Source organism: Pleurodeles waltl, chromosome 5, assembly GCF_031143425.1.
Source record: "Pleurodeles waltl isolate 20211129_DDA chromosome 5, aPleWal1.hap1.20221129, whole genome shotgun sequence".
Lineage (NCBI taxonomy): Eukaryota > Metazoa > Chordata > Amphibia > Caudata > Salamandridae > Pleurodeles > Pleurodeles waltl.
This window is the reverse complement of record NC_090444.1, coordinates 1,841,074,454-1,841,099,021: the sequence shown is the minus strand read 5'-3', so window position 1 is coordinate 1,841,099,021 and position 24,568 is coordinate 1,841,074,454. Positions and strand designations below refer to the sequence as shown.

Genomic DNA, 24,568 nt, shown 5'->3' with positions numbered 1-24,568 from the left:
TTTGGTGGAGGTAAGTTCTTGCCTCCCCACGCTAGACTGCAAAGCTGTGTACTGCGTGATTTGCAGCTGCTCCGGCTTCTGTGCATTCTTCCAGGATTTCCTTCGTGCACAGCCTAGCCTGGGTCCCCAGCACTCCGTCCAGCAGTGCTCAACCCACTGAGTTGACCTCCGATGTCGTGGGACCCTCTTTTGTAACTCTGCGTGGACTCCGGTTCACAAATCTTCCAAGTGCCTGTTCGGGTACCTCTGCGGGTGCTGCCTGCATCTGTGGGGGCTCTCTGAGTTGCTGAGTGCCCCCTCTGTCTCCTCCTCCAAGGGGCGACATCCTGGTCCTTCCTGGTCGTCAGTAGCACCCAAAAACCTCTACTGCAACCCTTGCAGCTAGCAAGGCTTGTTTGCTGTATTTCTGCGTGGGAACACCTCTGCAAGCTTCAGCGCGACGTGGGACATCTTCCATTCAAAGGAGAAGTTCCTAGTCCTCTTCTTTTTTGCAAAACTCCAAGCTTCTTCCATCCGGAGGCAGCTTCCTTGCACCTTCATCGGGGATTTTCAGGGCTCCTACCCGCCCTGAACACTGTCGCGACTATTGGTCTTGGTCCCCTTGCTTTGTAGGTCCTCAGATCCAGGAATCCGTTTTCAGTGCACTGCTGGTGTTTGTTGTTCTTGCAGAATCCCCCTATCACGACTATTGTGCTCTTTTGGGGTAGTAGGTGTACTTTACTCCTACTTTTCAGGGTCTTGGGGTGGGGTATCTTGGACAACCTGACTGTTTTCTTACAGTCCCAGCGACCCTCTACAAGCTCCCATAAGTTTGCGGCCCATTCGTGATTCACATTCCACTTTTGGAGTATATGGTTTGTGTTGCCCCTAGACCTATGTTTGCCTATTGCAACCTATTGTAATTCTACACTGTTTGCATTACTTTCTGACTCTTACTTACCTGTTTTGGGTTTGTGTACATATAACTTGTGTATATTACTTACCTTCTTACTGAGGGTACTCACTGAGATACTTGTGGCATATTCTCATAAAATAAAGTACCTTTATTTTTAGTATCTCTGTGTCTTGTGTTTTCTTATGATATTGTGCATATGATATAAGTGGTATAGTAGGAGCTTTGCATGTCTCCTAGTTCAGCCTAAGCTGCTTTGCCATAGCTACCTTCTATGAGTCTAAGCTGCTAGAAACACCTCTATTCTACTAATAATGGATAAGTGGACCTGGCACAAGGTGTAAATACCTGTGGTATATACTACAAGCCAGGCCAGCCTCCTACAATATCTAACCTTCACTTGCTGAAGGTTAGGTGCAAAGTCTCTAAGCGTGAGGGCACCCTTGCACTAGCAAAGTTGCCCCCACATAGTTCAGGGCCATTTCCCTGGACTTTGTGAGTGCGAGGACGCCATTACACCAGTGCACTACATATAGGTCAATACCTATATGTAGCTTCACAATGGTAACTCCGAAAATGACCATGTAAGGTGTCTCAGATCATGGAATTGTCCCCCCAGACAATTCTTACACAGGACTGCCACTGCAGCCTGAGGGAAATAACGTCCACGTTATTTCACAGCCATTTTACACTGCACTTAAGTAACTTATAAGTCACCTATATGTCTAACCCTCACTTAGTGAAGGTTAGGTGCAAAGTTACTAAGTGTGAGGGCACCCTTGCACTAGCGAAGGTGCCCCCACATTGTTCAGGGCAATTTCCCCAGACTTTTTGAGTGCGGGGACACCATTTCACGTGTGCACTAAATATAGGTCAATACCTATATGTAGCTTCACAATGGTAACTCCGAACATGGCCATGTAACATGTCTAAGATCATGGAATTGTCCCCCCTAGCCAAATCTGGTATTGGGGTGCCAATCCTATGCACCCCGGGGCTCCAGCATGGACCCCGAGCACTGCCAAACGAGCTCTCTGGGGTTTTCACTGCAGCTACCGCTGCTGCCAACCCACAGACAGGCTTCTGCCCTCCTGTGGTCTGGACAGCCCTGTCCCAGGAAGGCAGAACAAAGTATTTCCTCTTTGGAAATAGGTGTTAAGGGCTAGGGAAGAGTAGCCTCCCCCAACCTCTGGAAATGCTTTGAAGGGCACAGACGGTGCCCTCCTTGCATAAGCCAGTCTACACCAGTTCAGGTATCCCCCAACCCATGCTCTGGCACAAAAGTGGACAAAGGAAAGGGGAGCGACCACTCCCCTGTCCATTACCACCCCAGGGGTGGTGCCCAGAGCTCCTCCAGTGTGTCCCAGACCTCTGCCATCTTGAATGCAGAGGTTTGAGGGCACAATGGAGGCCTCTGAGTGGACAGTGCCAGCAGCTGACTTCAGAGACCCCTCCTGATAGGTGCTAACCTGACTAAGTGACCAATCCTCCTCTGAGGGCTATTTAGGGTCTCTTCTGTGGGCTTCTCTTCAGATAACGAATGCAAGAGCTCACCAGAGTTCCTCTGCATCTTTCTCTTCGACTTCTGCCAGGACGCCTGCAAAACTGCAACTAAGTAGCAAGACGACTACCAGCAACATTGTAGCACCTAATCCTGCCGGCTTTCTCTACTGTTTCCTGGTGGTGCATCCTCTGGGGGCTGTCTGCCTTCACCCTGCACAGGAAGCCAAGAAGAAATCTCCTGTGGGTCAACGGAATCTTCCCTCTGATAATGCAGGCACTAAACTTCTGCATCACCGGTCCTCTGGGTCCCCTCTCATCTCAACAAGCGTGGTCCCTGGAACACAGGAGCTGGATCCAAGTGACCCCGACAGTCCAGTGGTCCTCCTGTCCACATTTGGTGGAGGTAAGTCCTTGCTTCCCCATGCCAGACAGTAATCCTGTGTACTGCGCGAACTGCAGCTGCTAGGGCTTCTGTGCACTTTTGCAAGGAATCCTTTGTGCACAGCATAGCCCTGGTCCCCAGCACTCCGTCCTGCATTGCTCAACTCACTGAGTTGCCACCGACTTCGTGGGACCATCTTTTGTAGTGTTGAGATGACCGCCGTGCTCAGATTTCTTGAATGCTTGTTCAAATGCTTCTGCGGGTGCTGCCTGCTTCTGCGTGAAGTGCCGTGGGACATCTTCTGTGCAAGGGAGACGTTCCTGGTATCTTCCGCTGTTGCAGAATCTTCAGCTTCTTCCTCCCGGAGGCAGCCCTTTAGCACCTTCATCTGGGGTTTAGTGGGCTCCTGCCCCCCTCGGACACTTGGGTGACTCTTGGACTTGGTCCCCTTCCTTTACAGGTCCTCAGGTCCAGGAATCCGTCTTCAGTGCTTTGCAGTCAGTTGTTGTCTTTGCAGAATCCCCTATCACGACTTTAGTGTGTTTCTGGGGAAGTAAGGTAACTTTACTCCTACTTTTCAGGGTCTTGGAGTGGGGTATCTTGGACACCCTTAGTGTTTTTTTACACTCCCAACAACCCTTTACACACTACACTAGGCCAGGGGTCTATGCGTGGTTTGCATTCCACTCTTAGAGTATATGGTTTGTGTTGCCCCTGGGCCTATTGCATCCTATTGCATCCTACTGTATTCTACAGTGTTTGCACTACTTTTCTAACTGTTTACTTACCTGATTTTGGTTTGTGTGTATATTTTGCGCATTTTACTTACCTCCTGAGGGAGTATATCCTCTGAGATATTTCTGCCGCCCGCCAAGCAGGAACCGCCAGAAGACCGTACCGCGGTCAAAAGACCGCGGCGGTCATTCTGGGTTTCCTGCTGGGCTGGCGGGCGACCACCAAAAGGCCGCCCGCCAGCCCAGCGGGAAACACCCTTCCACGAGGAAGCTGGCTCCGAATGGAGCCGGCGGAGTGGAAGGGGTGCGACAGGTGCAGTAGCACCCGTCGCGAATGCCCCAGGGGCCCCACGACACCCCATACCGCCATCCTGTTCCTGGTGGCCGAAACCGCCAGGAACAGGATGGCGGTATGGGGGTCGCAATCCCCATGGCGGCGCAGCAAGCTGCACCGCCATGGAGGATTCCCCTGGGCAGCGGAAAGCCGGCGGTACACCGCCGACTTTCCGTTTCTGGCCGCGGCTGTACCGCCGCGGTCAGAATGCCCAAAGGAGCACCGCCAGCCTGTTGGCGGTGCTCCCGCGGACCACGGCCCTGGCGGTTTTTACCGCCAGGGTCGTAATCAGGCCCATTGTCACTAAAATAAAGTACCTTTATTTTCAGTAAAGTATTGTGTTTCTTATGGTATAGTGCTGTATGATATAAGTGGTATAGTAGGAGCTTTGCATGTCTCCTAGTTCAGCCTAAGCTGCTATGCTATAGCTACCTCTATCAGCCTAAGCTGCTAGAACACTACTAATCTATTAATAAGGGATAACTGGACCAGGCACAAGGTGGAAGTATCATCTGGTACCCACTATCAGCCAGGCCTGCCTCCTACAGTCACCCAAAAAAACAACCCTTATTTTTAGTAACACTGAGTATTGTCTTTGCTTGTGTATAAGTACTGAGTAACTATAAGTGGCATTGCATGAGCTTTGCATGTCTCCTAGTTCAGCCTAAGCTGCTCTGCTATAGCTACCTCTATCAGCCTTATCTGCTAGAACCCTACTACTTCACTAATAAGGGATAACTGGATATGGTGTAAGTTGTAAGTACCCAAGGTACCCACTACAAACCAGGCCAGCCTCCTACAACACCCGCCACTCCGGACACAGTCCCTACTTTTGGCAGCAAGTCTGGAGGAGATAATGAGAAAAACAAGGAGGAGTCACCCACTAGTCAGGACAGCCCCTAAGGTGCCTTGAGCTGAGGTGGCCCCTGCCTTTAGAAATCCTCCATCTCGAGTTTGGAGGGATGTGCCCCCATCCCCTCTGGGAGGAGGCACAAAGAGGGTGTAGCTACCCTCAAGGACAGTAGCCATTGGCTACTGCCCCCCTGACAAAAACACCCCCCAAATTTAGTATTTAGGGGTGACCCTGAACCCAGGAAATCAGATTCCTGCAACCTACAACAAGAAGAAGGACTGCTGACCTGAAAGCCCCGCAGAGACAATGGAGACAACAACTGACTTGGCCCCAGCCCTAGAGGCCTGTCTCCAGACTCGAAGAACCTGCACAGCGACGCATCCAGCGGGACCAGCGACCTCTGAGGACTCAGAGGACTGACCTGCACCTGAAGGACAGAGAACCTCCTGAGGACAGCGGCTCTGTCCAGAAACAGCAACAATATTGCAACAAAGAAGCAACTTTAAATATACTCTCACTTCCCGCCAGAAGCGTGAGACTTCACACTCTGCACCCGATTCCCCCGGCTCAAGTCCAGAACACCAAACACCGCACAGAGGACTCCCAGGTGACTCCAACGACATGGACACCCTGAGTCGACCTCTCTGCACCCCCACGGCGATGCCTAGATAGAGGATCCAGAGGATTCCCCTGACTGCGACTGCCTTGTAACAAAGGAAACCGACACCTGGGCCAAGCACTGCAACCGCAGCCCCCAGGACAGAGAGGAACCACCTACCAGTGCAGGAGTGACCAGCAGGCAGTCCTCATCCTAGCCCAGTTGGTGGCTGGGCCGAGAAGCCCCCCTTTGCCCTACCTGCATCGCTAGAGTGACCCCGGGGTCCCTCCATTGCTTTCAATAGCAAAACCCGATGACTACTTTGCACACTGCACCCGGCCGCCCCTGTGCCGCTGAGGGTGTGTTTTCTGGACTTGTGTGTCCCCCCCCCCAGTGCTCTACAAAACTCCCCTGGTCTGCTCCCCGAGGATGCAGGTACTTACCTGCTAGCAGACTGGAATCGGAGCACCCCTGTTCTTCATAGGCGCCTATGTGTTTTGGGGCCTCCTTTGACATCTGCACCTGACCGGCCCTGTGTTGCTGGTGCTGTGGCTTTGCCTTGAACCCTCAACAGTGGGCTTCCTATGCCCAGGAGACAGAGGCCCTCATTCCAACCCTGGCGGTCATGGACCGCCAGGGTGGAGGGACACGGAAGCACCGCCAACAGGCTGGCGGTGCTTCCAGGGCCATTCTGTACTGCCGCGGTCAGAAAAGGGGATCCGGTGGTTTCCCGCCGGATTTCCCCTGGGCCGGAGAATCCTCCAAGGCGGCGCTGCTTGCAGCGCCGCCATGGGGATTCCGCACCCCTTCCCGCCAGCCTGTTTCTGGCGGTTTACACCGCCAGAAACAGGATGGCGGGAACGGGTGTCGTGGGGCCCCTGGGGGCCCCTGCACTGCCCATGCCACTGGCATGGGCAGTGCAGGGCCCCCCTAACAGGGCCCCATAAAGATTTTCACTGTCTGCTTTGCAGACAGTGAAAATCGCGACGGGTGCAACTGCACCCGTCGCACCCCTGCAACTCCGACGGCTCCATTCGGAGCCGGCTTCATTGTTGCAGGGTCTTTCCCGCTGGACCGGCGGGTGCCCTTTTGGGGGTCGCCCGCCGGCCCAGCTGGAAAGTCGAAATGACCCCTGCGGTCTTTTGCCGCCCGCCAAAGTCAGAATGACCCCCATACTGTGTAAGTGCTTTACTTACCTGAGAAACCTAACCAAACTTACCTCCTCCAGGAACTGTTGATTTTTGCACTGTGTCCACTTTTAAAATAGGTTATTGCCATTTTAACCAAAACTGTGTGTACTACTGTTCTAAATCAAAGTTCTATACTAACCTGTGTGAAGTACCTTGCATTTTATGTACTTACCTCAAATTGTGAACATTGTGGTTCTAAAATAAATTAAGAAAATAAATGTTTCTATATAAAAACCTATTGGCCTGGGGTCAAGTCTTTGAGTGTGTGTTCCTCATTTATTGCCTGTGTGTGTGTGTACAACAAATGTTTAACACTACCCTCTGATAAGCCTACTGCTTGACCACACTACCACAAAATAGAGCATTAGAGTTATCTAATTTTGCCAACATCAACCTCTAAGGGGAAGCCTTGGACTCTGTGCACACTATCTCTCACTTTGAGATAGCATATACAGAGCCAACTTCCTACAACAGGCCATGTGCCATGTGCACCTGTCTTAAAAAGCCGAATCTACTGATGCTTCAGAGGTAGGGGTTGGGGCAGTTCTTTCACAGCTTAGTACAGAGGGCCAGGATCAACCAGTTGCTTTTATTAGCAGAAGGTTGACCCCCAAAGAAAAGCGTTGGTCAGCCATAGAGATGGAGGTCTTTGGTGTGGTCTGGGCCTTGAAGAATTTGAGACCATACCTCTTTGGTACTCAATTCATTGTTCGAACAGACTGCAAGCCTCTCTTATGGCTAAAGCAGATGAAAGGAGAAAACCCCAAATTGCTGAGGTGGTCAATTTCCCTACAGGGGATGGACTTTACAGTGGAACATAGACCTGGGAGTAACCACTCCAATGCAAATGGACTCTCCAGATATTTCCACTTAGACAATGAAGACTCATCTGGGGAAGGTTAGCCATATTGTTCCTCTTTTGGGGGGTGGGGGGGTTGTGCAGGAAAGTACCCTCTTTCTTGGCTGGTTACCCCAATGTTCTGCCTGATGTCATTGTGCTTGACTGTTCCAACTGGGATCCTGCTAATCAGGACCCCAGTAGTTATGCTCTTTAATTCTGAAATTGGTTGTGAATGGCTCATCTGGTTTGTGTTCCCCCAGGCCCATTGCAGCCTACTGGGATTTTCACTATTTGCACTGTTTTCTAACTGTTTTTAGAGCCAATTTTGCATTATAATGTATATACTGTGTATATTACTTACCCCCTAAGGGAATATAGTCTCTATGGTATTTTTGGCATTTGTGTCGCTAAAATAAAGTACCTTTATTGTTTTAACACTGGGTATTTTCTTTCATGTGTATGAGTTCTGTGTGACTACAGTGGTATTGCATGAGCTTTGCATGTCTCCTAGATAAGCCTTTGCTGCTCATCCACAGCTACCTCTAGGGAGCCTGGCTTCTAGAAACTGACTACACTAATAAGGGATAACTGGACCTGGTATAAGGTGTAAGTACCATAGGTACCCACCACATACCAGGCCAGCCTCCTATAGTGCCGGGGAAGGTAGCGTTGGCACGACCGGCATCGGCATGGATCCGATAATGGATTTGGAGGGTCCTTCAATGGTTGGGCCATAACTGCTGGTGCGGAACAAGGGGCCCCCATTCAAGCCCCCAGACCCTGAAGGCGCCGCAGGAGGGTCACACTCGGCCCAAGGATGAGGCGTATTGCCTCATAAAACTTCCTCAGCTGGGCAGGGGTGGCTCTGGCTACCGGAAACTCAGGGAGGCACAGAGCCAACCCAAAAGAATGCCCAACTGACGGAGGCCTAAAGCGTTGACGCTCATCCCGCATCACGACAGGCAAGCGACGAGGGAAAGTCGAAGAATGTTTGGCCTTCTTCGAGTGTTCCGAAGACTTGTAGTGGGACAAGGAAGAGTGGTGGTGACTCTGCGAGCGGTCTTGTGACCTTCTTCTCGAATGAGACCAGGAGCGATGCGGAGTCAAACAGCAGGCCACCATGAGCTTCTGGGACTGCTTTCTCAAAGCCTTCTGGTTCATGGCCCGGCACTTGGAGCTCGACTTTGTATTATGGTCCCACTTCAGACACCAGAAGAACATGAGGTGCGGATCTGTCACCAACATCTAATGGTGACAGGAGTCACACAGTTTAAAACCAGTCTTCCTTGACATCCCTCGATACACCAAAAGAGTCTTAAATGATGACAAAAAGGTCGAAGCTTGTCAAAAAATTACTAAGGGTAGGTCTCTCCTGATCGGCGCATGGTGCGGAAAGAAAAGGACGGACAGCGCGAAGGAGTGGTGCCTATATACGACCGTAACGTCATCATGGCGACCACAATGCCAATGGCAGATGTGGAGTCAACCGACATCACCTGACGGCGCGCAAGGGTACTGCTCGAAGAAAAATCTCTGCATCCAGTCGGACGCTTGGGGGAAATTCTAATGTAAGGAATCTGCAAATAGACGTCTCTATCAGATAGGAGAAAACAGAGATGAAAAAGCCCGCACAATTGATAGGCACATTAACCTTCTAAAGCAGGGGTCTCCAACCTTTTCTGTCGCAAGAGCAGACTTTAAGGCTAATGTTTATTGAGCTAGATGCTATGGTTTAAAATACGTTGACTAGGGGCACTATGACAGGGCTGCCGCGTGTGTCAGAGAGAGCAAGGTCTTTGGGGATGTATGCACATGTGTGCATATGAATGGGATGTATGTGTATGGGTAACTGAGAGCCGGTGTTGTATGTACTTGTGGTACAGGGCACACCTTTTGCCATATGTGACACAGTTATAAGTATCACACAAACATACCACCCACAAACATACATGTTTTTTAAATGGGAGAAATTTTTAGTGCAAAAATGTTCATAATGTGTAACATTTTTCTGCTTAAATTTCTCCCATTTAAAAAATGATTATATTTTTCTGTTATAAATATTCCACAGTGTTCTAATGGTCACTGGGAGCAAGAGGCCTGCTATTTGTAAATGAAACACTTTGAAAAATAGATTGAGAAAATTAAAATGAAAAGTTAACTTAATTATAATTTAACTTTTCATTTTAATTTTCTCCTGTTTAAAAGCATTGAGGAGCATCGTTGAGCTCTTACTTCCAATACTGAGTTGACAAGAACTTTTATTTAAAAGTTAAATACCTTAGTGCTTCAATTCTTCACCTCTGTGACCTGGGTCATAAATCTGAATCCTTATCTGGCCCTATTATCTGCAGCTTGGTGATATTAATGTAAAATACATCAGCTTTCCCTTAACTTTAAAGGGAATAATTTGACCCTGTGTTCATTTAAACATGAAATCCAGGTTGTGAGCTACTTTGAAGGGGTCAGAGAGCTACAATTTCTATTTCTATTTAATACTTTATCAAGCGCATGGCTGTCCGAAGGCCTCCCAGCGCTAATGTGGGACCAAAATAAATAGACAACAACTGACAGCCCTATAGAGGAAAGAGGAAGGTCTTCAGCAGTTTATGGAAAGGAAGTTCAGAGTCTTCAACCAGAAGAGAGTTCCATAGATGGGCTGCCCTGAAGGCAAAGGATCTACCTCCCAATCTCGATCTTTTAAACGAGGTATGTTAATGAAGGAAGCAGATGAGGATCTGAGTAGTCGTTGGGGAATGTAGGGGGTTATAATATGTCTTAGAAAGACCGGACCTCTGTTATGAAGAGCTCAGTGAACAACGCAGGCTGCTTTTAAGTTTTTTACGCTGTTCTATGGGTAGCCAATGAAGGGAGGCCAAAGTGGATTTTACCAAAAGATGATTCAGAATCCCCAGCAAAAGACGGGCAGAGGCATTCTGTACCACCTGCAGCCTCCTCAGGACATATTTAGGAGAGCTCATAAACAGGACATTGCCATAGTCAAGACATGAAAGGATTAGGGCCTGAATAATAAGCCTTCTGGCTGAGAAAGGAAGAAATGTGAAGATTTTCCTGCAAGTCTTCAATGCATAAAAACAGGAAGAAGCTAGTTTCTTTGTGTGGCATTCCATTATGAGTTGTGTGTCCAACCAGAAGCCCAAACTTGTAATGGTATCTTTAGATGGAGGGAGGTTGTTTAGTCCTATTGAAGTTAGTATAGGGGTCTGGGGACACAGAGAGTGCCCTACCAGCTAACCTCTGTTTTTCCATCATTTAATTTTAATTTGCTGTCTGCTATCCAACCAGCAATGTCTGACAGAAATGGAGAGAGGACGGCAGATTCCGAATTGCTATCGGTGCAAAAGGAAAAAAAACTATTGGGTGTCATCCGCATAGGAGATAAGAGATAGTCCATAGGGTTCGACGGTCTTTGCCAGCAAGGCCATATAAATATTAAAAAGTGTGGGACTAAGGGACGAGCCTTGTGGAACACCGCATATCAGGGGGAAAGTGTCTGAATAGTATGTCTGATTCAGGACTTGAAACGTCCTCTGCGAAAGAAAAGATGCCAGCCATTTAAAACATGTGCCTTTAAGTCCCATTTTTGCGATTCTGCGTAACAGAATCTTATGGTCCACAGTATCAAACGCCACACTCAGATCAAGAAGAATGATGGCTGCATAACCGCCTGCGTCTAGGCGGCGTCTAGTGTCTTCAGTAACAGCCAAAAGGGCAGATTCGGTGCTGTGGAAAGGTCTGATACCCATTTGGGTACTGTGAAGACGGTTATGTTTCTCAAGGAAGCCTGACACCTGGGAGTTGTTGTGTTTCTCCATGATTTTAGATGCAATAGGGAGAAGAGCAATTGGTCTATAATTGTCAAGTAAAGTGTAGTCAAGATTCGTTTTTTTTAGCAGAGGCTTGACCACAGCATGCTTCCAATGATGGGGGATATGTCCAGAAGACAGGGAACCATTGAGAATCTTAGTTAAAACTGGTGTTACAACTTCTGAACCTGATGCTAACGTGGACGGAGGAGATGGATCTAAAGGGGAGACCGATTTTATAGAGCAGAAATGTTTGTCCACCTCCTGTAGGAGGCTGGACTGGCTTGTAGTGAGTACCAAGGGGTACTTGCACCTTGCACCAGGCCCAGTTATCCCTTATTAGTGTATAGGGTGTCTAGCAGCTTAGGCTGATAGATAATGGTAGCTTAGCAGAGCAGCTTAGGCTGAACTAGGAGACGTGTGAAGCTACTACAGTACCACAAGTGTCACTTGCACAATATCATAAGAAAACACAATACACAGTTATACTAAAAATAAAGGTACTTTATTTTTATGACAATATGCCAAAGTATCTTAGAGTGTACCCTCAGTGAGAGGATAGGAAATATACACAAGATATATATACACAATAGCAAAAATATGCAGTATAGTCTTAGAAAACAGTGCAAACAATGTATAATTACAATAGGATGCAATGGGGAAACATAGGGATAGGGGCAACACAAACCATATACTCCAAAAGTGGAATGCGAACCACGACTGGACCCCAAACCTATGTGACCTTGTAGAGGGTCGCTGGGACTATTAGAAAATAGTGAGAGTTAGAAAAATAACCCTCCCCAAGACCCTGAAAAGTGAGTGCAAAGTGCACTAAAGTTCCCCTAAGGATAAAGAAGTCGTTAGAGGAATAATGCAGGAAAGACACAAACCAACAATGCAACAACGCTGGATTTCCAATCTGGGGTACCTGTGGAACAAGGGGACCAAGTCCAAAAGTCACCAGCAAGTCGGAGATGGGCAGATGCCCAGGAAATGCCAGCTGCGGGGGCAAAGAAGCTTCTACTGGACAGAAGAAGCTGCGGTTTCTGCAGGAACGCAAAGGGCTAGAGACGTCCCCTTTGGAGGACGGATCCCTCTCGCCTTGTAGAGTCGTGCAAAAGTGTTTTCCCGCCGAAAGAACGCCAACCGGAGAAGTGCCAGAAACAGGCACTACGAGGATGCGTGAAACGGTGCTCACCCGAAGTCGCACAAAGAAGTCCCACGTCGCCGGAGAACAACTTAGGAGGTCGTGCAATGCAGGTTAGAGTGCCGTGGACCCAGGCTGGACTGTGCACAAAGGATTTCCGCCGGAAGTGCACGGAGGCCGGAGTAGCTGCAAAAGTCGCGGTTCCCAGCAATGCAGTCTAGCGAGGTGAGGCAAGGACTTACCTCCACCAAACTTGGACTGAAGAGTCACTGCACTGTGGGAGTCACTTGGACAGAGTTGCTGGATTCGAGGGACCTCACTCGTCGTGCTGAGAGGAGACCCAAGGGACCGGTAATGCAGCTTTTTGGTGCCTGCGGTTGCAGGGGGAAGATTCCGTCGACCCACGGGAGATTTCTTCGGAGCTTCTAGTGCAGAGAGGAGGCAGACTACCCCCACAGCATGCACCACCAGGAAAACAGTCGAGAAGGTGGCAGGATCAGCGTTACAGAGTTGCAGTAGTCGTCTTTGCTACTATGTTGCAGGTTTGCAGGCTTCCAGCGTGGTCAGCAGTCGATTCCTTGGCAGAAGGTGAAGACAGAGATGCAGAGGAACTCGGATGAGCTCTTGCATTCGTTATCTAAAGTTTCCCCAGAGACAGAGACCCTAAATAGCCAGAAAAGAGGGTTTGGCTACTTAGGAGAGAGGATAGGCTACTAACACCTGAAGGAGCCTATCAGAAGGAGTCTCTGACGTCACCTGGTGGCACTGGCCACTCAGAGCAGTCCAGTGTGCCAGCAGCACCTCTGTTTCCAAGATGGCAGAGGTCTGGAGCACACTGGAGGAGCTCTGGACACCTCCCAGGGGAGGTGCAGGTCAGGGGAGTGGTCACTCCCCTTTCCTTTGTCCAGTTTCGTGCCAGAGCAGGGCTAAGGGGTCCCCTGAACCGGTGTAGACTGGCTTATGCAGAATTGGGCACATCGGTGCCCAAGAAAGCATTTCCAGAGGCTGGGGGAGGCTACCCCTCCCCTGCCTTCACACCATTTTCCAAAGGGAGAGGGTGTAACACCCTCTCTCAGAGGAAGTCCTTTGTTCTGCCATCCTGGGCCAGGCCTGGCTGGACCCCAGGAGGGCAGATGCCTGTCTGAGGGGTTGGCAGCAGCAGCAGCTGCAGTGAAACCCCAGGAAGGGCAGTTTGGCAGTACCAGGGTCTGTGCTACAGACCACTGGGATCATGGGATTGTGCCAACTATGCCAGGATGGTATAGAGGGGGCAATTCCATGATCATAGACATGTTACATGGCCATATTCGGAGTTACCATTGTGAAGCTACATATAGGTAGTGACCTATATGTAGTGCACGCGTGTAATGGTGTCCCCGCACTCACAAAGTCCGGGGAATTGGCCCTGAACAATGTGGGGGCACCTTGGCTAGTGCCAGGGTGCCCTCACACTAAGTAACTTTGCACCTAACCTTTACCAGGTAAAGGTTAGACATATAGGTGACTTATAAGTTACTTAAGTGCAGTGTAAAATGGCTGTGAAATAACGTGGACGTTATTTCACTCAGGCTGCAGTGGCAGGCCTGTGTAAGAATTGTCAGAGCTCCCTATGGGTGGCAAAAGAAATGCTGCAGCCCATAGGGATCTCCTGGAACCCCAATACCCTGGGTACCTCAGTACCATAAACTAGGGAATTATAAGGGTGTTCCAGTAAGCCAATGTAAATTGGTAAAAATAGTCACTAGCCTGTTAGTGACAATTTGGAAAGAAATGAGAGCGCATAACCACTGAGGTTCTGATTAGCAGAGCCTCAGTGAGACAGTTAGTCACTACACAGGTAACACATTCAGGCACACTTATGAGCACTGGGGCCCTGGTGAACAGGGTCCCAGTGACACATACAACTAAAACAACATATATACAGTGAAAAATGGGGGTAACATGCCAGGCAAGATGGTACTTTCCTACACAACCCCCCCCCCAAACGAAGGACAATAAGACTAGCCACGACCTGATGAGTCTTCATTGTCTAAGTGGAAATATCTGGAGAGTCCATCTGCATTGGAGTGGCTACTCCCAGGTCTATGTTCCACTGTATAGTCCATTGCCTGTAGGGATATGGACCACCTCAACAATTTAGGATTTTCACCTTTCATTTGTTTTAGCCAAAGTAGAGGTTTGTGGTCTGTCTGAACAATGAAGTGAGTGCCAAACAGGTATGGTCTCAACTTCTTCAGTGCCCAGACCACAGCAAAGGCCTCCCTCTCAATGGCAGACCAACGCTTTTCTCTAGGGGTCAACCTCCTACTAATAAAAGCAACAGGTTGATCCTGGCCCTCAGAATTAAGTTGTGATAGGACTGCCCCTACTCCTAATTCTGATGCATCAGTTTGGACATAGAATTTTTTGGAGTAACAAGGGCTTTTCAGGACAGGTGCAGAGCACATGGCCTGCTTCAGCTCCTCAAAAGCTTTCTGACAGTTTGCTGTCCATAATACCATTTTAGGCATTTTCTTGGATGTGAGGTCATTAAGAGGGGCTGCAATGGAGCCATAGTTCTTAATGAACCTCCTGTAATACCCAGTGAGGCCTAGGAAGGCTCTCACCTGAGTCTGAGTGGTAGGGGGAACCCAATCAATAATTGTTTGGATTTTCCCCTGTAGCGGTGCAATCTGTTCCCCACCAACAAGGTGTCCCAGATAAACCACCTTACCCTGCCCTATCTGGCACTTTGAAGCCTTGATAGTGAGGCCTGCCTTTTGCAGGGCCTCCAAAACTTTCCATAGGTGGACCAGGTGATCATCCCAGCTGGAGCTAAAGACAGCTATATCGTCCAAATATGCTGCACTGAAAGCTTCCAGCCCTGTCAAGACTGTGTTCACCAACCTCTGAAAAGTGGCAGGTGCATTTTTCAAACCAAAAGGCATTACAGTAAACTGGTAATGTCCTCCAATGGTTGAAAATGCAGTCTTAGGTTTAGCATCTTCTGACAATTTGATCTGCCAATACCCTGCAGTCAAATCAAAAGTGCTTAGATACTTGGCAGATGCCAGTGTATCTATGAGCTCATCTGCCCTGGGTATAGGGTGAGCATCAGTTTTGGTTACCAAGTTGAAACCTCTATAGTCTACACAAAACCGCATTTCCTTCTTTCCATCTTAGGAATGGGGTTTTGGTACAAGTACCACAGGAGAAGCCCATGGACTGTCAGAGTGCTCAACCACTCCTAGTTCTAACATTTTCTGGACCTCTTGCTTTATGCAGTCCCTGACATGGTCAGGCTGCCTATAGATCTTACTTTTGACAGGCAAGCTGTCTCCAGTATCTATAGTGTGCTCACACCAAGAAGTGGTACCTGGCACTTTAGAGAAGAGTTCAGAGAATTGATCTAGGAGGTTTATGCAATTGTCTTTCTGCTCAGCAGTAAGACAATCAGCCAAAACTACACCTTCCACCAGAGAATCTTGTTCTGTGGAAGAGAAGAGATCAGGTAGAGGATCACTGTCTTCTTCCTGTCCCTCATCTGTTGCCATGAGCAGGGTGAGATCAGCCCTCTCATAGTAGGGTTTCAGGCGGTTTACATGGAGTACCCTAAGGGGACTCCTTGCAGTGCCTAAGTCAACTAAATAGGTGACTTCTCCCTTTTTCTCAACAATTGTGTGGGGTCCACTCCATTTATATTGGAGTGCTCTTGGGGCCACAGGCTCCAAGACCCACACTTTCTGCCCTGGTTGGTACTGAACCAAAACAGCCTTCTGATCATGCCATTGCTTCTGGAGCTCTTGGCTGGCCTGAAGGTTTTTACTGGCCTTTTTCATGTACTCAGCCATTCTTGATCTGAGGCCAAGTACATAATCCACAATATCCTGCTTAGGAGCTTTTAAAGGTTGTTCCCAACCCTCCTTTACAAGTGTGAGTGGACCCCTAACAGGGTGTCCAAAAAGAAGTTCAAAGGGGCTGAAGCCCACTCCTTTCTGGGGTACCTCCCTGTAGGCAAAAAGGAGGCATGGTAGAAGGATATCCCATCTCCTGCGGAGTTTTTCAGGGAGACCCATAATCATGCCTTTGAGAGTTTTATTAAATCTCTCCACCAGTCCATTTGTTTGTGGATGATAGGGTGTTGTGAACTTGTACGTTACACCACACTCCTTCCACATGGCCTTTAAGTATGCAGACATGAAATTGCTTCCCCTGTCTGATACCACTTCCTTTGGGAAGCCCACCCTGGAAAATATTCCCAGGAGGGCCTTTGCCACTGCAGGTGCTGTAGTGGTCCTTAAAGGAATAGCTTCAGGATATCTTGTGGCATGGTCCACTACCACCAAGATAAATCTATTGCCTGAAGCAGTAGGAGGGTCAAGGGGGCCAACTATGTCAACCCCTACCCTTTCAAAGGGAACCCCAACCACAGGCAGTGGGATAAGGGGTGCCTTTGGGGTGCCACCTGTCTTGCCACTGGCTTGACAGGTTTCACAGGACTTACAAAATTCCTTTGTGTCCTCAGACATTCTAGGCCAATGAAACAGGGGAACAAGCCTGTCCCAAGTTTTCATTTGTCCTAGATGCCCAGCTAGGGGAATGTCATGTGCCAGGGTTAGGAGGAACTTTCTGTACTCCTGAGGAATCACTAATCTCCTGGCAGCTCCAGGTTTAGGATCCCTATGCTCAGTGTACAAGAGGTTGTCCTCCCAGTAAACTCTGTGAGAGTCAAAGACATCCCCATTAGCCTGTTTGACAGCTTGCTGTCTGAGACCCTCTAATGTGGGACAGGTTTGCTTTGCCACACTCAGCTCCTCTCTGGCAGGCCCCCCTTCACCCAAAAGCTCAGCAGTGTCTGCTTCAAGCTCCTCTGGTGTAGGTTCTGCACAAGGAGGGAATTCTTCTTCCTCAGAAGTAGAATTCACTGCAGAGGGAGGGATAGTAGGAAGTGGTTTGCTTCTACTAGCCCTAGCTTTAGGGAGCACTTGGTCCATTGTTCCAGGATCCAAGCTTCCCTGTCCTTTTTGCTTTTTGGCCTGAGCCCTTGTCAAAGCAAAAATATGCCCTGGGATGCCCAGCATTGCTGCATGGGCCTCCAACTCCACATCTGACCAAGCTGATGTCTCCAAATCATTTCCTAGTAGACAGTCTACAGGTAAATCTGTGGCTACCACAACTTTCTTTGGACCAGTAAACCCCCCCCCAGTTGAGATTAACAACAGCCATGGGGTGGCTAAGTGTGTTGTTGTGAGCATCGGTTACTTGGTACTGGTGACCAAGTAGGTGTTGTTCAGGGTGGACCAGTTTCTCTATGACCATAGTCACACTGGCTCCAGTGTCCCTGTAGGCCTGAACCTCAACACCATTTATTAGGGGTAGCTGCTTGTACTTATCCATATTAAGGGGACAAGCAACTAAGGTGGCTAAATCAATAGCCCCCTCAGAGACTAACACAGCCTCTGTGGCCTCCCTAACAAGGCCAACCCCAACTAAGTTACCAATAGTGAGCCCAGCTACTCCCTTGGATTGGCTATTAGTAGGTTTGCTCCCACCACCACTGCTATTAGTAGGGACACTAGGGGTAGCAGTAGGGGTTGTAGTGGTAGGAGCATTGGTGCTTTTCTTTGGACAACTGGGATCTGTTGTCCAATGGCCTTTTATTTTACATAAATAGCACCATGGTTTCTTTTCCTTGTTTTGATTAAAAGAGGATTTGGGCCCACCACCCCCACCAGAGTGTTTTTGTGGGCCTGATGAAGACTCATTTTTAGATTTGTCCCCACCCTTGTCAGAAGACTTACCATCCTTCTTTTTGTTGCCATCTTTGTCACCCCCTGTATGAACTTTTCTATTCACCCTTGTTCTGACCCATTTGTCTGCCTTCTTTCCCAATTCTTGGGGAGAGGTCAGATCAGAGTCCACCAAGTACTGGTGCAACAAATCAGACACACAATTATTAAGAATATGCTCTCTCAGGATTAAGTTATACAGGCTGTCATAATCAGTAACTCTACTGCCATGTAACCACCCCTCCAAGGCCTTCACTGAATGGTCAATGAAATCAACCCAGTCTTGTGAAGACTCCTTTTTGGTCTCTCTGAACTTTATCCTGTATTGTTCAGTGGTTAAGCCATAACCATCCAGGAGTGCATTCTTAAGAACTTGGAAATTATTAGCATCATTTTCTTTCACAGTAAGGAGCCTATCCCTACCTTTTCCACTAAATGATAGCCATAGGATAGCAGCCCACTGCCTTTGAGGGACATCCTGTACAACACAGGCCCTCTCAAGTGCAGCAAACCACTTGTTAATGTCATCCCCCTCCTTATAAGGGGGAACTATCTTGTGCAGATTCCTGGAATCATGCTCTTTTGCAGGATGACTATGGGGAATACTGCTGCTGCCACCATGGGTATCTAAACCCAACTTCTGTCTTTCCCTCTCTATTTCTAAAGACTGTCTATCCAAATCCAGCTGTTGCTTTTTAAGCTTCAGTCTGGTTTGTTCCACCCTCAACTTATTGAGTTCCCTTTCTAACAATCTGTCATCAGGGTTGGTGGGAGGGATATTTCTAGATACAGAGGTATGATGGGAATGAACAGAAGGAGACCTGTCCCTTACAGAGGCCACCCTAACAGCTTGGCTGACAGTGTAATGTGAGAGCACATCATCTGGATGATGTGACTCCACCTCAGTACCAACTATGCTAGACTGTCTTGTAATGGGAAGGCTAGGGAGTTTCTTTCCTGAATCTTTTCCTGGGGGAGTCCCTGGATCAGATTGGGAACCATTAGCTACTTTTTCTACAGATGGGGCACTTCTAGCCTTATCCTGTTCTCTAAGCATGTTAAGTAACAGTTCCAAGGAAGGATTCTTCCCTACACTCAAACCTCTCTCTATGCAGAGACTCCTTGCTCCTTTCCAGCTAAGGTGATCATATGCAAGTTTGGACAGATCAACATTTTGGCCTGTGCCAGACATTTTTAGAGAGAGTTAAAGTGATAGAAAAAGAGAAAAAAGTTTTCAGAACTTTTTAGAAAGACAGAAAAAAAAACTTTTTAAAGTTTTAAGAAGTTTTTGAAAGTTTAGAAGTACTTTTCAGCACTTTAGAAAAGAGTGAAAAGAGGAAATGCAAAACTTTTTAGCTATGTGTACACACACTGAACTTGTTTTGTATATTTTTCTCTTATGAAAAGTACAATGACAAGAGTGGTAAGTAGTCTCAAAGCACTTATCCCACCACTGCACAACCAATGTAGGAGGCTGGACTGGCTTGTAGTGAGTACCAAGGGGTACTTGCACATTGCACCAGGCCCAGTTATCCCTTATTAGTGTATAGGGTGTCTAGCAGCTTAGGCTGATAGATAATGGTAGCTTAGCAGAGCAACTTAGGCTGAACTAGGAGACGTGTGAAGCTACTACAGTACCACAAGTGTCACTTGCACAATATCATAAGAAAACACAATACACAGTTATACTAAAAATAAAGGTACTTTATTTTTATGACAATATGCCAAAGTATCTTAGAGTGTACCCTCAGTGAGAGGATAGGAAATATACACAAGATATATATACACAATAGCAAAAATATGCAGTATAGTCTTAGAAAACAGTGCAAACAATGTATAATTACAATAGGATGCAATGGGGAAACATAGGGATAGCGGCAACACAAACCATATACTCCAAAAGTGGAATGCGAACCACGACTGGACCCCAAACCTATGTGACCTTGTAGAGGGTCGCTGGGACTATTAGAAAATAGTGAGAGTTAGAAAAATAACCCTCCCCAAGACCCTGAAAAGTGAGTGCAAAGTGCACTAAAGTTCCCCTAAGGATAAAGAAGTCGTGTTAGAGGAATAATGCAGGAAAGACACAAACCAACAATGCAACAACGCTGGATTTCCAATCTGGGGTACCTGTGGAACAAGGGGACCGAGTCCAAAAGTCACAAGCAAGTCGGAGATGGGCAGATGCCCAGGAAATGCCAGCTGCGGGTGCAAAGAAGCTTCTACTGGACAGAAGAAGCTGTGGTTTCTGCAGGAACGCAAAGGGCTAGAGACTTCCCCTTTGGAGGACGGATCCCTCTCGCCTTGTAGAGTCGTGCAGAAGTGTTTTCCCGCCGAAAGAACGCCAACAAGCCTTGCTAGCTGCAAATCGTGCGGTTAGCGTTTTTGGACGCTGCTGTGGCCCAGGAGGGACCAGAAGGCCGCAAATTGGACCAGGAGGTAGAGGGGACGTCGAGCAAGACAAGGAGCCCTCTTAGCAGCAGGTAGCACCCGGAGAAGTGCCAGAAACAGGCACTACGAGGATGCATGAAACAGTGCTCACCCGAAGTCGCACAAAGAAGTCCCACGTCGCCGGAGAACAACTTAGGAGGTCGTGCAATGCAGGTTAGAGTGCCGTGGACCCAGGATGGACTGTGCACAAAGGATTTCCGCCGGAAGTGCACGGAGGCCGGAGTAGCTGCAAAAGTCGCGGTTCCCAGCAATGCAGTCTAGCGAGGTGAGGCAAGGACTTACCTCCACCAAACTTGGACTGAAGAGTCACTGGACTGTGGGAGTCACTTGGACAGAGTTGCTGGATTCGAGGGACCTCACTCGTCGTGCTGAGAGGAGACCCAAGGGACCGGTAATGCAGCTTTTTGGTGCCTGCGGTTGCAGGGGGAAGATTCCGTCGACCCACGGGAGATTTCTTTGGAGCTTCTAGTGCAGAGAGGAGGCAGACTACCCCCACAGCATGCACCACCAGGAAAACAGTCGAGAAGGCGGCAGGATCAGAGTTACAGAGTTGCAGTAGTCGTCTTTGCTACTATGTTGCAGGTTTGCAGGCTTCCAGCGCGGTCAGCAGTCGATTCCTTGGCAGAAGGTGAAGAGAGAGATGCAGAGGAACTCGGATGAGCTCTTGCATTCGTTATCTAAAGTTTCCCCAGAGACAGAGACCCTAAATAGCCAGAAAAGAGGGTTTGGCTACTTAGGAGAGAGGATAGGCTACTAACACCTGAAGGAGCCTATCAGAAGGAGTCTCTGACGTCACCTGGTGGCACTGGCCACTCAGAGCAGTCCAGTGTGCCAGCAGCACCTCTGTTTCCAAGATGGCAGAGGTCTGGAGCACACTGGAGGAGCTCTGGACACCTCCCAGGGGAGGTGCAGGTCAGGGGAGTGGTCACTCCCCTTTCCTTTGTCCAGTTTCGCGCCAGAGCAGGGCTAAGGGGTCCCCTGAACCGGTGTAGACTGGCTTATGCAGAATTGGGCACATCTGTGCCCAAGAAAGCATTTCCAGAGGCTGGGGGAGGCTACTCCTCCCCTGCCTTCACACCATTTTCCAAAGGGAGAGGGTGTAACACCCTCTCTCAGAGGAAGTTCTTTGTTCTGCCATCCTGGGCCAGGCCTGGCTGGACCCCAGGAGGGCAGATGCCTGTCTGAGGGGTTGGCAGCAGCAGCAGCTGCAGTGAAACCCCAGGAAGGGCAGTTTGGCAGTACCAGGGTCTGTGCTACAGACCACTGGGATCATGGGATTGTGCCATCTATGCCAGGATGGTATAGAGGGGGCAATTCCATGATCATAGACATGTTACATGGCCATATTCGGAGTTACCATTGTGAAGCTACATATAGGTAGTGACCTATATGTAGTGCACGCGTGTAATGGTGTCCCCGCACTCACAAAGTTCGGGGAATTGGCCCTGAACAATGTGGGGGCACCTTGGCTAGTGCCAGGGTGCCCTCACACTAAGTAACTTTGCACCTAACCTTTACCAGGTAAAGGTTAGACATATAGGTGACTTATAAGTTACTTAAGTGCAGTGTAAAATGGCTGTGAAATAACGTGGACGTTATTTCACTCAGGCTGCAGTGGCAGGCCTGTGTAAGAATTGTCAGAGCTCCCTATGGGTGGCAAAAGAAATGCTGCAGCCCATAGGGATCTCCTGGAACCCCAATACCCTGGGTACCTCAGTACCATATACTAGGGAATTATAAGGGTGTTCCAGTAAGCCAATGTAAATTGGTAAAAATAGTCACTAGCCTGTTAGTGACAATTTGGAAAGAAATGAGAGAGCATAACCACTGAGGTTCTGATTAGCAGAGCCTCAGTGAGACAGTTAGTCACTAAACAGGTAACACATTCAGGCACACTTATGAGCACTGGGGCCCTGGTGAACAGGGTCCCAGTGACACATACAACTAAAACAACATATATACAGTGAAAAATGGGGTTAACCTGCCAGGCAATATGGTACTTTCCTACACCTCCTCTCCCTTAATAGGCTGAAATACTGAAAGTAGTGCACAGGGGACTGGACCATCTGTGCATGGGACCCCGTTATCTTTCTTATCCACATTAGACTAATTGTCCGAAAGAGATGCTTGAATGTCAGACATTTTTTTCAGAAAGAACCAGGCCAATTAATTGCTATATTCCTTAAAACCTTCTGTCAAACTTTTGCCTGGTTGAAGCTGCGTCATTTCTCTAACAATTGAGAAGATCTCTTTGGGGGAACAGGAGGACTGGTCAATCCTGGCAGTGTAGTAGGATGTCTGCGCCACTTTGATTTCTGAATGGAAAGATCGGGTCAAGCCTCTATAGACTTTTTTGAGGCCAGGGTCATACAATTTCCTCCATTTCCTCTCCATCTGCTTACATTCCCTTTTTAGACACAGCAGATGTGGGGAGAACCAGGGAGAATTCTTTAGACAATTAGGGCCTGATTCTAACTTTGGAGGACGGTGTTAAACCGTCCCAAAAGTGGCGGATATACCACTTACCGTATTACGAGTCCATTATATCCTATGGAACTCGTAATACGGTAGGTGGTATATCCGCCACTTTTGGGACGGTTTAACACCGTCCTCCAAAGTTAGAATCAGGCCCTTAGTCTTAGTTATGGTCTTGGTGGGTAGTACAGTATCCAAGGATTGGGAGATCCATTCGTCAAATCTGTCTGCAGTGTAAGATAGGCCAGGGAATGAAGTAGCAAGCAAATTCGTAAGGGTGTTTCCCCAATCTTTTTTGTTTAATTTTGACCACTGACGAATAGTAAGGTGGCCTCGCGGCTGTTGGACTGGGGGGATAGAAGTCCGAAGAATCAGTGTGATTAAGAAGTGGTCAGTCCAAGATAGGTAAAGAGGGGGTTCCGCTGCTGTATTAGAGAGGTTGCCTAAAACTAAATCAAGTGTGTGTCCTTTACAGTGTGTGGGGCTGGATATAAGTTGTGAGAGGTCTAAAGCTGCTAGATCCCCTAGAAGCATTGTGCTGGAACCAGTGCGAGGGTCCTCAGCATGTATGTTGAAGTCCCCCAGAATAGTACAATTGGAGTGTTTACAGACAAAGGCTGCTACACTCTCTAGAAAAGACTGGTAGCTCACGATCCACTGGTTGGAGACACTTGCTCTAAAGAATTTATGATGAGTCAAACCTGTGAACAAACAGTATACAGATCTCTCCATTTTCAATAACTATAAAAGAGATCGACATAGGCATGAGAAACCTTTGGGAGCTAAGAACACACATGAACTGTAATAGTGAAAATGTAATTGTTTCTGTTAGTCAGCCAGCAAATCTGATGGTGGGGCGGTGAAAGTGGTATTCTATTCTAATAAGTGTGGCAGGGTTAAATTAGGATGCTAAATGGTAATATTTTCATCTTTTGCTGCAGCTAGAGGAAGAAGGTAAATGGAAGTGCTTCAGCTGTGTGCAGGGCAACTGGAATTGTGTGGCAGAGAGGAGCAAATTATGCATTAGGGTTGACCAATTTATGTGGCAAGAAAAGTCCAGTTATGCAATTACAATGCCAGTAGCTCTAACTCTTGCAAATGCAAGACCTATTGCTTTGCAACTGCTTGTCGATTTAGCACTCATTTGTAAAAAAAATCAGTTACAAAATGGCAATCCTTTTCATTACATAGCAAATACGCTAACATACTAATAGTAAAATAACTAGCAAAGCTATCAGATCATTGTCAAAATATGGATTAGTACTCTGTAATCTAACAAATGATTCATAATGCGATGTAGTGGTGTCAAGCACAAGGTTCTGAACATGTGACTGTAAACTTAAAAATGTTACCAGAAGATGTAAACAAACCTGGAGTAGGGTAATTGGGAACTTGTTGTGTACTTCAGTTGTCATCCAAACTCTGAAACTCTCATGCGGATTGTCAGCAGTAAGGACGGTTTCCAGTAATTCATCCAAGAAATCTAATCCAAGATGACAATTTTGAAGCAACACCCAGCCTCCCTGAAGTAGAAAAGAAATGCATCAATAATTAATATATTATCAGTGTTAATCCG

General features: G+C 48.0%; 1 protein-coding gene across 1 annotated transcript in view; it reads right to left on the bottom strand.

Moving 5' to 3' along the window:
• The window catches only part of DNAH8 (dynein axonemal heavy chain 8), a 9,979,189-nt gene that overhangs the window by 771,517 nt on the left and 9,183,104 nt on the right, over positions 1 to 24,568 (bottom strand). Inside the window, exon 81 of the mRNA XM_069236651.1 lies at positions 24,363 to 24,515. Coding sequence (XP_069092752.1) covers positions 24,363 to 24,515 — 153 coding nt within the window. The remainder of the gene's footprint in view (positions 1 to 24,362; positions 24,516 to 24,568) is intronic.